This window comes from Meleagris gallopavo, chromosome 1 (assembly GCF_905368555.1).
Source record: "Meleagris gallopavo chromosome 1, MGAL_WU_HG_1.1, whole genome shotgun sequence".
Lineage (NCBI taxonomy): Eukaryota > Metazoa > Chordata > Aves > Galliformes > Phasianidae > Meleagris > Meleagris gallopavo.
Genome location: NC_139404.1, coordinates 102524481 through 102540777, shown reverse-complemented (window position 1 = coordinate 102540777; position 16297 = coordinate 102524481). Strand labels below are relative to the sequence as shown.

The window sequence follows — 16297 nt, the reverse complement described above, 5'->3', positions numbered from 1 at the left end:
CTGCTCCTGGGGAAAACATCTCACACAATATCAGATCTCGTTGTCTGTAAGGTTCATCTGCCTATTTCTAGCTCCAAGAAGAGAAGTGAGAAAATTCTTATTTCCTTCAACTTGCAAAAATAGCATCAGATGGGACCCAATGTTGCACATGTAATAGAGTAATTAGAACCAATTCTCTCCCTCTCCTGTGTTTCTCTCCTTTGAAATTAATGCTGCAATGCATGGAGAGCTGGTTCACCCAGGAAAGTATGGTTATGTGGGAAGAATAACAAATAATATAAATAGCGTATGCACTATCCTGCATTTTTAGTGTCTGCTGACTGATCTCTGTATCAGGTGAAAACAATAAGTACAAGCAGTAAGACAATCATTTTTTAAAGTTATCAAATAAAGAGTTTGCACTTCTAGTTTCTTCCTAGTACTACCATTGTATTGCAAGACACATGTAAATCAGGTCAATCATTTTTTTCCCCTGTAAAAATAGAAGAATTTCACTACTTCAGAATTCCATAAAGTGAATTGTGCTGATTGAGCCCTCGGGAAATATCTCCACAATAACAACCTAAAATCAGATAGATCCCACTCACTAAAGCAGATCTTTGTATCTTGATATACTCAACTTTTTACTTATGTACGTATAGACATAAATATTTTTGTCTCTATGCTTTCCAAACGATAAAAGCATAGTTGAGTGCAATTCTTTGCTAGTCTTCGGATAATTACAAGAACCTGGTCCTGGTCATTAAGGTTGGAAAAGACCTCTACGATCACCTGGTCCAACCATCAGCCCACTCCCACCATGCCCATAGATCACCAATTGCAAAGATTCTACTGAGGCTACAGAGTAGTCTCAGGTCCTAAACACAGCCCCAGGAAGTGGATTTCAGTCATTCAGTTTTGAGTCTTGGAGTATTAGTTTGTCAAATATTCAATGACCTTTCTAAAAACAAATCTAACCTCACAAACAAACCCAATCCTCACATTTGCTGACTTTGACACTTTGGTTTCACCCTTTTCTTTCTGCACAAGGTTGCAGGTCATGAACCTGCCCCGGTTTTCAGTTTTTTGATCCTGTTACACAGTCATGGAAAGGAAAATGTTACTTTCACCTCAGCCCCCCATAGCCCGTCCTTCTCTGCCAGTTTGGTTGTGGATTTCTTGTAGTTTGTAGAAACTTGCAGCTACAGAGATTATAAAAACAGACATGGGGGTTCCTGTTGAGGACCAAAGCATGATTTTCCTTTTTGTGCCCATTTCCTCTTCTTATTTTTTATTTTGATGTCTGGAAATAATGCAGTTAGAGCAGGGAAAGGATATGTGCTTTCAGTATTGTTTGTCATGCATCCCAAAAGGAGGAGGTCACAGCAGGATGAAGAATTGCAGAGGGATCATGTTCCAGATTCAGGAACTGGCAGCAGTAGTGAGATGGCTGTGACACTTGGCAGGGTATATAGGAGGAAATCAAAGGCATGCTGGACAGGAACCAAGCTGGGTGAATGTGAAGATGGCAAATGCCAAGGTAAGGATGGGAGCTTCCAAAAGGCAGGGAAAGGCTGAAGCAGAGAGCAATGTGTGGAAGAGTTCCAAAGTAGGGTTTGAACAGTTTGAAGAGGGAATGATGGTAGAAAAGTCACTCGAGCTCTCAGCTTCACTGTCTGTAAAATGAGGATGATAATATGTGCCTAACTTGGAAGTCCCCATTGCAAGGCTAAATTCACCTGTGCAAAGAATACTAATGTGTTTAGTTTATATTCCATGAGCCTCATGCAAAACCCATGCATTTAATTCCATTAAAACCTCGGGGAGTAAGCCCATTTCAGTCTGGATTTGTAAATACAAAATGCAATTATTGTTGGTTATAAGACTGTGATTGTTAATGATTATTTCTGAGAAACTTTTTTCTTTTTTCTTCAAATTCACACATACACAGAGTAGTTTTTAGGTCATATATAAATTGGAGTTAATAACCAATTTCTGAAGTAATCTTACACAATCAGTGAGATAGCTTTAAAAAGAAAGATATTTTTAAAATATAAGCCTGTAAGTAATAACTCATTTGATTATTCTTTCCCTGTAAAATGAACACCAGCTTTAGCTCTGTGATGAGTACATTTACGCTGCCTCTTGGTCGGGCACCTTATGGCAGAGGAGAAAACATCCTCTGCTAAGAGACAAAGGCAGAGCAAGTATTTGGGATGTTTTCTAGTAAGTGCTTTCAGTCCCAGCAGCACTTTACACAAGTGAATATAACCTGCAGAAAAACCCTTTGTAAGTACTGTTTTGCCTTGCTCCATTTCAGTCCCACACCTCGAGCATGAGAGCTGTGTGTGGGCCCAATTTGGGCAGCAGAGCGCTGAGAGTCCATGTGTGCACTCATAGGGAGCAAGGACAAAATGTATGTTAATTTGGCTTTCTGAATTTCTTGCATTAACTTGGCATCAGCAACAGCTTCTCTTTCGGGAAGCCAGTTGACACATAGCTGCACAGTCATTCGGATTTTAACTCTCACTTCTCTTCAGTGTCTAACAGGTGGGTTTTAATGAGGTTTCGTGGACCCCATGGTGTTCAGATGGTACTGTGGGTAGGAGGAGAGGCTTCTCAAAGCAGCAGTCCCCTGGGATGTAGATGTTCAGATGTTTCTGGAAATCCTGCTAGTGGATCGCCTGCATGCTGTGGGACCAGAATGCCTTTGTGAGGCTCCAGTGGCTCAAAGCTTCAGAGATGAAGCAGTGCCTTTCAGTGAGCCACGTGCCTCCACATTACTGAATGAGAGTGTCACACTGTGCAAAAAGGGCTCATCCCAGGCCAATGAGAAGGTGCATATCAGTGTTAAGCTATGAAACAAGTATGCCTCTGAGCAAGGAAACCTGGATATCAACCATGTAGAATCTTAGTTTTATCCTTGACTGAAGCAAGCTGTGAATCATAGAAAAACACATTTTTTTCTAGGGAGGAGAAAAATTCCTGTGTCTTTATGAGAAAAATCTTAGCTGCTATCAGTATTTTTCCATTGCTCTTTGGTTGTACCTTTTAATATTGCAAACATTTCTTACTGCATGGTCAGCATGTTTGCTTTCAAATAGAAGTCTTTTAAAGTGTAGAACCTCAATAGAACATAAACAACATAGCAGCTTTCAGGTTTATTAACTCCTCCTGTTTCTTGCTTTAATTTCTGTCATAATATCAAAATACTTGTAATTAGTACTAGTATGCTCACATCTGGAGTGATGTGCATGTATGAATAGCTGTGCTGCAACTTAAGGGGCTGGAAATGCTGGCTCTAGGACCAAGATAGTATGCTAGGGGATGAAAATTTGTCAGTAAATAAAAATCCAGGCAACATATTTTTAAAATCTCATCATGTCTAGTGGCGGCTCGACTTATGGTCTTTGAAAATTTAATCTTGTACTCAGCAATTCTTTTCCCTATTTTAACAACATGAACACATTTTTTGTCCACGCTGCCAACATTTTCCACTGGTCAAAAAGTAGAAAGAATTACTCTGGTGATAAAGAATTCAATAGTTCAATATGCAGTTCAATAGCTGATACACACAGCAGCCTTCCAGTGTGCAAAGGAGATTGACCGCTGGTTCAGTGTAGAAGACTGGATGCAGATCTGCCTCATGGAGCCACCAGTGAGCTGGGGAGAGTTGCAGAAAATTTATTTGGGAAATCTGAAGTTTATGCACCGAGATAATGAATATATGAGTGTAAGAGTGTCCCAGAGCAAGATCTAAATTTGAAAAATAGCTGCTGTTTCGGCATATCCATGGCAACCATTGGATTTCAGGCTGGTTTAAGGGATGAACATGTTTTTTCTCTTTCAGTCTTTTTTAGGTGTCAGAGCGTAACACAGACCTCCTTCAAAAGCAGTTGTATTTTCACACCTCTGTTTTGCAAGCTATTAGGGCTATTTCTGTGAGCCTACATTCATTCCTCTTGGCTTTTTTGAAGTACTTCAATAGGGAGTAAAAAACAGACAAACAAAAAAACCAGTGCATTAAAACACTATTCTTAGCTGTGGAATAGGTAAAGAAAATCTGTCTGCAAGGAGAATATAGTTTTAAAAAATATTTTCAGAAGTTTGCATTTAATTTTGAAGGCATCAAAGATGATTGAAATCACAAAAATTCATTCACGTCTTGTCAGGCAACTCTGCACATATGCAGCTAAAAGAACTAGATACTAGATCTGCTGCACTGGGGCTGAAATTTGTTTGAGATATTTTGCATTGAGGAAATCCAACCAAAAAAGCCTGGAGAGATAGGTCAATAACTGCCATCAGAAAGGTCAACAACTTTTAGCTGTTACTGTTCATGGCAGATTTTAAAATGGGGACAGAGAATTTTTCCAATAACAGGCTTTTGAGTTCTGCCTTGTCTTGAAGTGAAACGTTGATATCCGTTGAATGGTATGGAAATTGATTCAGTCATGACCTTTTCTAAAACTCTCTCACTGTATGATGACCCCCATTAACTGGAACTTGCTTGCTCAGAAGGGCTGGAGCTACTTTTTCAGGTGTCTACTGAGGTGTGCTTTTGTATTTTTGACATTTTACTTGCTGTAGCTTTTTTTTTTTTTTTCCTTCAAAGGATGAATGGGAATGATGCTTTGTCATATTTGTCAGTTTGACTTGAACCTTGCTGTTGTCTGAAGAGCAGTCACTCATGGTTCAGATCTTGTTTCTATTAGAGGAAGATTAGCCAAGTAGGCATGTTCCTCTTACTTTCCCCAGCTAAATTAGAAGCTGGGGCATATAGAGCTTTTCTCTTCGGTCTCTGATACATGACTTTGTAAAGTAAATGCAGAAAGCGAAAGGTTTCTTCACACACATTGTGCACTGAAGCTGGTTTCTTTGTTAAATGAACATGACTACTGGCTCTCCCAGTTCTTATGTGTGGCTGAGGGAGTTGCTCCTTGCATACAATAAGATCAAGTAATGTAGGTCTGCCTTTGCCTCTCCAGAGTCTGTGAGCAGCAGTGCATGTGGGATCAGAGCATGGGAATGCTCCTCAGCTGTGTCTGCTGGCTCAGCGACTGAGAAGTGTTTACATCCACAAGAACCAAATCAGCTGCTATAGTTATCGTACTCAGCTTGCTTTGAGTACTCAGCTTTCTTGTGATTCAGGAGTCTGAAACCACCTATCATGGGTGCAAACACAGTGCCAGTGCAGAATCACAGAATCATAGGATATTACGACTTGGAAGCAACTCACGATGTCCATTGAGTCTCACTCCGGGCTCCACACAGGATCATCCAAAATTCAAACTCCATGCCTGAGAGAATTTTTCAAATGCTTCTTGAACTTGGGGCTGTGCCCACTGCCCTGGGGAGGCTAAGCCATGCCCATTGCTCTTGAAGGAAAGGTAGGTCTGCCTCAGCCAGGACTAAGAAGCATTTGGTTGGCCTACGATGCATGAGAGTACATCTTGTTTCAAAGAACAGTTGGGATGGAGGGGAGGAAGATGAAAGGGAGGACTTTGTCCTAGTAAATGCTACCAACAGCCTACCTTGAATGGCAGTGCTTGTTTTTGAGCCTAGAAGAAACAGCCTCATTTCTTTAGCATCTTTTGTATCTTGAGTGAACATTGATTTTTTTTCTTTCCCTTGTACAATCCTTTGGCTAATTTGTTTTTAAAATGTTGTTTATTTAAATGAATAATCTGACAAAAATATTCTTCGTCAAACTTGTCAGTTAATCTGCTCTTTCTCTTTTAACCTGAACCTTACAATAAATTCTAAGCTTGATGTCAAGCTATCAACAGAACATGAGAGAAGTGAAACAATTTAATAAATGGCTGGATTTCATTAAGAATACACAGATGAAAACACGACTGTATGGAACAGACCCTCTTCGTTGCAGGGAGTTGGACTAGATGACCTTTGAGGTCCCTTCCAACTCAAACAATTCTATGATTCTATGACTGTATCTGCTGCTTTGTTTGTGATGCAAATTTATAGGCTGATTTGGCTCTTTTTACACACATAGGTCCCAACAGAAAAAATCAAGCTCAAATAGGTAGCAGTTCTGGCTTTTCTCAAACTTCACTCACAGCATACAATGATTTCCTTCATTAACTATATCATGGAGTTTGTTCATGGGCAGCAGGATACTCCTTTTAGTGCTTCCTTCAGGGTGTTATCAGGAGAATAGACAGCCAAGTAAACATTTAGTGGCTTGGAATAGTGATGTCAGTGGTTTCCATACTTAGGAGACCATCCTATGGGTGGTGGGGGCAAGGAAGAAGCAGCTTTCAGAGACTCTGAATGGCATTGTGTTTAACAGTTCCAGTTTAGGAGAATGGCTGAAGGAGAGCCCTGTGGATAAGGTCTTGGGGTATTGGTTGATGAGGGACTCAACCAGATCCTCTAGTGTGTGCTCACAGCACAGGTCAACTGTGTCCTGGACTGCATCACAAGAGGAGTGGCCAGCAGGGACAGAGAAGGGATTGTCCCTCTCTGCTCTGCCCTCGTGAGGCCCTTCTGAAGTGCTGCGTCCAGGTCTGGGGCCCTCAACACATGAATAATGTGGAGCTGTTGGAGCGGGTTTGGAGGAGGCCATGAAAATAAGAGAATAGAAGCACCTCTCCTGTGAAAACAGATTGAGAATTTTGGGGCTGTTCAGCCTGGCGAATAGAAGGCTCTGGGAAGACCTTACTGGGGCCTTCAAGTACCTAAAGGGAGCCCACAGGAAAGGTGGGGAGCAACTTTTTTTATCTGAAAGTGTAGCGATTGGACAAGGAGTAATGGCTTTAAACTAAAAATGAATAGATTAAGATTAGATACTAGGAAGAAACTTGTCATCCGGAACATGGTGAGACACTGGCACAGGTTGCCCAGAGAAGTTGTGATTGCCCCTCCCTGAAAACATTCACAGCCAGGTTGGATGGTGTTTTGAGCAACCTGACCCAGTGGAAGATGGAAGATGTCCCTGCCCATGGCAGGGGGGTGGGAATAAGGTGGTTCCTTGAGGTTCATTCCAATCCAAACCATGCTATGATTCTATGATTCTATGAAGTCTAATTCATGCATGTAATTATGACTATCGGTCCTATTCTTATGCAGATCTATCCAGAGAACTGAAGTTCTCTATCAGTGCATTACTGCTATGTTAACATGTATAAAAGAACACCTGAAAATATGTTGAACGTGTACCAACATATTGACTGTACATCTGACTTTCAGAGAAATATATCTGATTACATTTGAAGTTTATGTGATGTTATATATTCAGTTTTGATTTGTTTGCTTAGCAAAATCTTCACTCTCCGTCACTCCTCACTTCCCTCCACTCCTCCCCCCTGCCCAGTGAATCCTTATTCTTCTTTTAAGGGAAACAATCAAAAATTCTGTAAAAATTTGCTAATGAATTATAAATAGCTCCTGAATATACATTAATTAAAATTAATCTCAATTTAATAGGTGACTGATTATCGGGCTGGAAAAAGTCCTTGTCCTGAAATGAAAAAGTTCTTGTGTTTGTGGTATATATAGGACACAAAGACTACTGCAAGATGGTTGAAAGATGTTATTTTAAGTTAAATAAACAAAGAAACAAGTAACTAGAACAATCACAGCACAATAGTAGTTTCCATGATGGAAAAGATTTTTTGCTAACAATACCCTGACTGAATGGAATGTTATCTTAGGCTATTGATAATAATAATTGTTTTCCACGTTGCCATATGAAATAACGTTCTGCTAATTCTAGTGCAGGTCCAAACAAAACATAACTATTGTACATTGCTGTCTCAAGACTAAACAGCATTATGGTCAACAGAAAGTACTTGTGTTCCCTAGATGAGAGATGGAAAAGTAAATTTTAGTAAACCAGAAAAGAGGTGAACTTTCTGGTATCATTATTATTGTAATGAGGAATTACAGGCTCTGAAAGAACTACATAGCTAAAATGCAAGTCTGAAATACATATAATAAAAGAAAACTTTGCTTAAATTGGCAAAATTTCTAAAGTTGTGTTAAGGTATTGTTATACATGGTTTTGAGAGATGTTGAGAGATGTTGTGTATTTGAGAGTGACTAGAAATTATAACTTGGGTTTGATAGCCTCCAGTATTTTCACTGCTGAGTTAAAATTCAAAACAGGTTTTAATTCTGCTGTGTTTCCATTTTCTGATTGTCAGCTAATGACTGCACTACTCCTACATTGGTGACGTCAAAATTGCATTAGCTGAATACATTCTGATGCTCAGGAAATATTAAGCGATGTCTAAAGCTCAAATTTCACATGGGGAAATGTGAAAATATGAAACAGAGAAATCCAAAGTATTCTCTAGTGACTTGGACTAAATTAGTAAATTATACTTGCAAAATCAAGTACTGAAGCTGGAAATTGCTGTTTAAAGGAGCTATTTTTTTCAAATTAGCTGTGTTTGTTACGCATTCATCAAATTCCAATACTTCCAGACAGTCTGAATGTGTTGTTGGCATTATATAATCTCCAGAGGCTAGGGGGAGTAGACATCCCAATTTAAGTGGGACAGCCTGTTTACTTGAAACATAGCCACCTTCTTGAGCTTAGAAAATATGAGAAAACAATTGGTAATGCTTCCAAAATTAAAATTAAAATTGGTTCTTTACTTGCTTCCATGTTAAAGAAAAGTTCTGATTCACATCATTTGTTTTATCAAGGATCAAAAAGTACGTTCAATTTCAGTTTGAAAGATAAAAAATGAGTTCTGACAAATTGAACAGAGCTCAAAGAGCAGTTGCTTGACTGAAATTGTACAGAATGGGTTGGGACAATCTCATTGTTCAAATAGTTTGAAGCAGATATTAGGAGTTTAGAGGAAGAAGCTGAAAGCAGTTGTGATAGATGCAGCACTGTCCTTGCAAGGGGATTTCTAAATCAGTTCCATATTAGTACTAGTAGACATTACACCCCTGGCAACATCACTTGCCTCTTTGGCACAGAGTTAGAATCTTTTGTGGGAGCAGTGTGGCTCAGTTATGTTTTATAACAAATTCATCTTATACATTAATGATCTTTGAATAAGCAAAGCCATTCACCAATGGCAAACAGTGATGCCCAAAGTATAAGTAACAACAACAAAACAAGCCCTTCTAAGGCAAAGACCTCAAGAGGAAATTTCCAGTCGATTTCTCCTCAAGCTGCTAACTGTAAACATGGAACTTGTACTGCCAGGATGTGTGCACTTCAGAAAACATCTCCAACGTATCCGAGTTGCATCTCTAAACATAGATTAGAATGAGCAGGGCAAACAAAACCAATGAATACCACTATGTTTTTAGTTGGGAACTCAACAGAAGTTTTAACAAACATTTAAGCATTTTACTTTAGGAAACCTGAATGATAAGCACGCATTATCTTTCACAGATGTTTGTCTAACAAACATTCATAATATCAAGCTAACCTACAGTGACATTGTAGATAAAAGCTAATGATCCAATGTGCTTTTGCTTTAGTGCTTTTAACTGTGATTTTAATTGTTTTCCTTCATGAACACAACCTATTTTTGCTCATAATTTATTTTTCTCTTTTATGTACAGTGATGAAGAGGTGAATAATACTTCTCCTTTATCTCTATCAACAGGAGGGATCTTTGAAACTGTGGAAAATGAGCCTGTTAATATTGAAGAATTGGCTTTCAAGTTTGCAGTCACCAACATTAATAGAAACAGAACACTGATGCCTAATACAACATTAACCTATGACATCCAGAGAATTAACCTTTTTGATAGTTTTGAAGCTTCGAGAAGAGGTAATTATCTCAATTACTGTGTCAGTAACATATCTCTGTTCCATACCATGTTTCCACACCCTGATCTCTTCTTCTCCTCCAGTTGTAATACATGTATACAAATGTTAACAAAAAATTTTATATTTCAAAGTTACATGAACTAAGAATCAAGATGGAGTTGGACTTGTCATCTAGTTTCTGATGAAACACCTACATCCTGTCTGCATGCTAAGAGCCCCAGATGGAAGGTGGCAGGACTAACCAGTTTTTCTTTCCAAAAAACAGATTTGCCACCTGGAATTCTGCAGAAAATGATCACTACCTAACAAGGAGCACAGTGGGATATCACAACCCATAATTAGCACATGCACACAGATATCCATTATTCATAACAAATGATTTCTACTTTAAAGAGCAGAGGCCAGTACTCTCTCAGTCCTGAAATATTAACACTTCAGTGGGTTAGAGATATGAGTGCAATTCTTTTGTTACAACAACTGTATGACAAGGATTGGACAAGCTCTGAATTTTTTGCTTATTCTTTTGTTGTTCCCAGAGGGAAAATGATGGCCCAATTATTTGTGTCTAATTTACTTCCAGAGTAAAACAGAAAGAGGAAAAAATTCTGTAACTTTCCTTAAGCACAGTGTATTTCTTCACCTCTAGGAGGCAGTCTTGAAGTTTGCTAAAATATATTCAGGAGCCTAGTTCCTGGAATTATATGGTGTGCATGCAATCTCAAGCAAGCAAGTCCTGGAAAAGACCCATAAGTTGCCAAGACTTTGCACATGTGCTTTGCAGTTCATTATAGCATCTGTTTCTGTGAATGCTGCGAAATGTGTTCACAGAAAGTTAAAAGATATGTTTTCTATTAGGCAAAAGAATACTAGCAAATAAACAAATCATGTAAGAAAGCTGCCTTTCAAATGACTAAGGTACTAAATTCTCCTCATGGGACTCCAGTTTCCTAAGCAATATTGAATACTGGGGAAAAAAAAGCAAAACATCAAAGATAGCTTTAAATCATGCATTTTTTCAAATATCAAGTATGATGATACTATATGCTGTCGAAAATGAAATATGCTGCGTTTGTAATCCATACAATCCAGCCTGAGAAGATTTTAGATTCTCTGTACAGTGAATACCTCTTCTGTGATTTCTGTGAAAATACCTCAGTACCTTATCCATTTACGTCTGCAGGAAAGAGATAATTACAAATATTTTTGAAAGTCTATAAGCACAAGGAATCCATGCAGACAATAGAAATTTCTTCTTGGTATGAATTATTGATATTATTTATTTAATTATTTATTAATTTCCACATTAAAACTTGCTATCTTTTCAGCAAGCTTCTGAATTAAACTTTGAAAGCCTGTGCATATTATGTCATCTGTAAGACATCCATTTGTGGGCTGAAAACAGAAAATAATTGATTTTCTGTTCTATTTTATTACTCTTAGATAACTAAATATTAATTTTAAAAACCTCTGCTCATTGTGGGTGTTTAGATACTTAGTATTTAGTCCAATAGCAGAGATTTCCAGACTTTCAACAGAGGTACCTTACAAAGAGAGCAACACAGCAGCTCATTGCAAGGCTTTGTCCCAGTCCATACAGACCTCATCAGAAACATCTGCAGTAAATTATAAAAATGGACAAAAGTAGTTAATATTCCTTCATCTCATGTCAATTAGCCTGAAAACACATGGGAGAGGAAAAGAAATGAAAATACACCTACAGGAGAGATTCTCTTGCTGGAAATATTAACTGCATTGGATATAGACATAAGGAGAACGAAGACTGTTGATAATGGCATTTGACTGATTTGGAAAGATATTAAAATGTCAGTGATGTTGGCTCTTTATTTCTTCATGTTGTTACTCATGCCTTTAGGCTTTATTGCTTCTTCTGTAAACACCGATTATGGAGTGCCATAAATCATAATGCCCTTTGCTGTTTATATTACTTTATTAGCTTGAAATTAAAGCAACTCGCATAGGTAGTAGCTTGCCAGTCATGGTGGGGAATCTGTAATAGTGTCTGTTGTGATTCCATGAATGTATTCCCTGACATACTGCCATGAAAGTTAATTCATGCAACGTCTCTTTGGCAAGCCAATAATGAAAAGCTCCTGGTTTCTCCAGGAAAATGCCATTCTGAGAAAAGTAATTCAGGAATCAATGTGATCTGAAGTCAATGGTGAGCTGAGCTGTTTTGGTTTTTATGTGTAGCAAGCTTGTTCTAGGATATAATGCTAATCAGCAAAGCCATTTTCAGGAACTATTTACAGGTAGGTTTTGGAATAACAAGTTTACTCATAGTCACTTTGAAATGGTGGACATGGATGGAGAATAAGTGGTCTCAAGAAATGCTACACGAGTTACCTGCTTTTGCTGACTAACAGCTTCTTCCTCTCCCTGCAGCATGTGATCAACTTGCTCTTGGTGTAGCTGCTCTGTTTGGACCATCCCACAGCTCCTCGGTCAGCGCTGTGCAGTCTATTTGCAATGCACTTGAAGTCCCGCATATTCAGACCCGATGGAAACACCCTACGGTTGATCACAAGGATGCATTTTATATCAACCTCTACCCAGACTATGCAGCCATCAGCAGAGCAGTTTTGGATCTTGTACTATACTACAACTGGAAAATAGTGACAGTAGTATATGAAGACAGCACAGGTAAGTAGCACTGGTGCACTGCAAGACAAGTGCTTCAGCTAATGAATGTACATAAATAACTTCTGTGACAGAAGTGCCTGTGATAGCTCAGTTTGGAGTACTTGCAGCAAATACAAAAGAAAAAGATCTGTTAAGGAGCAGTTAGGCTTCTGTGCCTATGGCTTCTGCAAAGCTGTTCGTTTCATCCAAACTTAAGAAGTCACCCGGAGGTAGCTCCAAAATTCTTGGTAATATGTCATCTTTTGTTTCTTATTTGTGGAACCAATATCAGCTTCAAACTGATAAATAGTCTATGGTAGGGCTGATTAGGGATTTCCACTGAGGGTCTTAAAAAGAATGCATTTACAAAGTAAAAGTTTAAACTGCAGCATTTTTAACATAGAGATTATCTTTTTCCTTGGAACTCTCTCAGCAAATCCACTTGTCAGCTGGGTACCAAATCCTGAATCTGAAAGTTAAAATTTGTGTAAATGTTGTCAGCTTGGAACTCTTAGATAAGATCATTCCTTCTTTATCACAAGAACCTCCTCTGTGGAAAAGCAGTAGTTACAGTTGTCCATTAAAATACCATGGACAAAGAATATCAGTTAAGCATCCCTTTCATTCATATAGCAAACAAACAAATAAATGATAACAAGAAGAGAATAACAAACTCATTCCTGGGAAGAAGTGATTTCAAACTTTATCAGAGACTATGACTTTCACTTTTTTAATACACAGACATTGAGCAAGAACACTGATGTTATAAGGCAATCCAAGCCACTTTTGTATATCTTTAATTATCTAGGCTTTATTATTCCTGTAGCTGATACCACTTCTTGTACTAACAACCAAAATATAACAAGCAGTGCAATTTCCCTCACTGGAGAGAGAAGAGACTTTGTTTCTGAAAAATCTACTCGCTCTTCTGATCATTGAACTAGTTACATTCCAAAGTTTTCTCAGAAGCAGTCCTATCCAGCAAGATAATACATCAAAATTTATTGCATGCATGATTGCAGAGAGTATGATCTCTCCAGCAGTGAATACTCTGTCACAGATTGTCCATAATTGGAGTTCAAAAGAAGAAGTTTACAAGTAAGCAAACCATTTAAGACTCAGAAAGGTCTATAGCTCTCCCATCAAAATGTGGGAAATACTAAGCAAAGCATACCACCTGTTTTTTTGTTGTTGTTGTTTTTGTTTTTTCACAAGACACTAAGTTACATTAAGGTCACTTTCTAAGCAGCAGAAAAGATTTTCTTGGAAACATCATATCTGCTGAGATGAAGAAAACAGAGCCAATGGAGTAATCCTTGAGCTAGAGAAATATGCAGCTTTTTTGCAGTCTAAGCAATGGATAAGACTAAACATCATACGGGTAGCTGAAATGATACAGCCCTGAAATCATAATTACAGGAAGAAACCACAAACTCCACTGTGAGTTTGCTGAGGACCCACAGCATCAGGAATGCTGGACTGGACTTGGGACAATCCAGACAAAGGCTGGCCAACAGCTAATGGATGCACCACAACCAGCACTGCCTATCTTAGCCCAATGAAAACGCTGAAAAGGCACAGACCAAAGCTCTGCTCTATCTACAATGCCCAACATTTTTTTTTAATTGATCTTTATTGGTCAATAGAAAATCCTCTTTTTCAATGAACTCTCTACTAAAATTCCCTCTGCTGATTGTGTGAAGTGACCCATTTGGAAGATCTTAGTGAGATCAGAGTGCTGAAGACATAAATGAGGTGAAACCAACTGTGGATTGTGTTGCTACATGACCTTAGCTATTGGTAGATCTTTTACCTCCAGCAGCATTTTACAGTGGGGTGGCTAGAACATACCAGTTATTCTCACTCCCATCCTTCAACACCATCTTTTTACAGTAAAGATGTAGATGTAGAAAACCATGTGCATTTTTGGAAAATTCTGTTATGCATTAGCAGTCACTGATGCAAAGTAAGCATTTTACAGTCAGCCCTGCTCTTAGACTTACATTTCCCTTTCTCTTCCCCTTGCCCACATAAATATTGCCCTTTTAGAGCTCTATGGACGTCCAAGTTGGTTCTTCAGTATTGGCATAAAACAATGTTGGCTGAGCTGCGAAAGCATCTACACAAGGCTTTAAAGGGAGTATACAAAATAAAACCAATCCAAACAAATCTATGTTAAAGTCAAATTGCAAAAACATGTCCAAAAAATAGAACTCTGCTAAAAAAAAAACAAACAGAAAACAACAGAAAACACAATAATTTTAACACTAGAAAAGATATATTTATTTGTATACATTTGACAGGACATAAGAAGCACATTTCCTGCTGGATACCAGAGGTAGATTTCAATGCCAGTATTCTATTCTGCTCACCTTAGACTCAGAATATACCAGCGTGCTGAAGGTAGAAAAGAAGGAGCAAGTCAAGCTGTGTTTACCACAGCAGACTTCTTGCATCTATACTAAGATGGTCTAGATCAGCAGGATTTCTCTTGGGCTCCTAGTAGTATATGCAAAAATATACCAAGAGGTAAACAAAGAAAGATCTTTTTCAGTCTACCCCAATAGCAAATTAGCATTCCAAAACACCAAGTGTTGTGTACATATTCAGTTATAAAAATTGATTGATATGAAAGAGACTTCATTTGCAGGGATATTTCCAAAGTAAATTAATCATCAATCATCTTATTAACATGAAGTCAGGGAAGAAAAGAGGTCAACTTTGATCAATGTAAATATTCTTTGGTTTGAGTTTAAATTGACACCATTTAGCTAGAGCTTTTTTTAGTTCTCATCTCTCATGTTTGTCATTTTTATACTACAAGTAGGAAAAAATCCAAAGATTTTTTTTTTTCTTTGAGACAAATTGTATGTGAAAAGCAGCTTCTTTCCTAATTAAACCATGAATTAATGGCTGTAACACTGAACTTCCCATGGTGCATACTCAGGTTGTTTCGGAGGTTGCAGATCAGCCCTGCTTCCAGTTTAAGGGTCTACTTTGAATACTGAAAACCCTGCTTTCATCCTTCACACTGCAATACTGATCTAAGCCCACATGCCATCACAACCACCTCTGGCACAGAGGCCACATACCATGCCTGTCTGCTAAGCTGAGGTTTCCCCCTGTCTCCTGTAATTCACCTTTTATCACCACATGCACGCTTCCACCAAGAGAAATGCAGGTTTGTGCAGTGATAAAAATCAGTTCATCTCAGTGAACTCATGCTTCCTAATGATCTGAATCACTTATGCTTACCCTCCTTATCTCAAACAGTATTTAACATCCTGCCAGTTTTTGCAATCCAACAGTTTTTCAGCCATAACTTTTCTCCAGGTGCTGATTTTGGAATGAATACAGAGACAAAAGCATAACAAATTTCTGAAAAACCTACTACTAGCCTTCACAGATCTTTATTGTTTAGTAAATCTTTTTCATTGACATCTACTTTTTGTGATCGGGCAAATGAATATCTTACAATCTGAATTTTTTATAAGCAGGTTGACATATGAAGATGGGCACTTCCCAGGAGGGGACAAGTGCTGTACATCTAGGAAGCTGCCTATATCAACAGAATTTATCACAACAAACAAAGAAAATTAGTGTGACACAGAGCTATCTTTCCTTGGCAGCTCAGTGTGCCTTTTAATATAGATCCAACATTTTGCTCTTCAGCATTTTGTAACCACATCAGATTTGTTCCTAATTTATCCACTGCTGACACTTAAGGGTAAATTATTACATATCATCTCATACACGCTTTTTAATATTGACATACTTCTGGCATTCTGTAATTTATTTAAAGTTTATTAAATAAATGGTTGAGCGTTAGTAATCTACTCAGCAGGCTCTACAGGACTTTCAATAATAAGCAAATTTCATATAAACAAATCTAGAAAATCTGGAACCAACAATGCT

At 38.2% G+C, this 16297-nt stretch overlaps 1 protein-coding gene across 2 annotated transcripts in view; it reads left to right on the top strand.

Annotated features, from left to right (window-relative positions):
* Positions 1-16297, top strand: part of GRIK1 (glutamate ionotropic receptor kainate type subunit 1) — a 155953-nt gene that overhangs the window by 73238 nt on the left and 66418 nt on the right. For both annotated transcript variants that reach the window (XM_085241735.1, XM_085241740.1), the window contains exons 2-3: positions 9576-9743; positions 12146-12403. In XM_085241735.1, coding sequence (XP_085097861.1) covers positions 9576-9743; positions 12146-12403 — 426 coding nt within the window. The remainder of the gene's footprint in view (positions 1-9575; positions 9744-12145; positions 12404-16297) is intronic.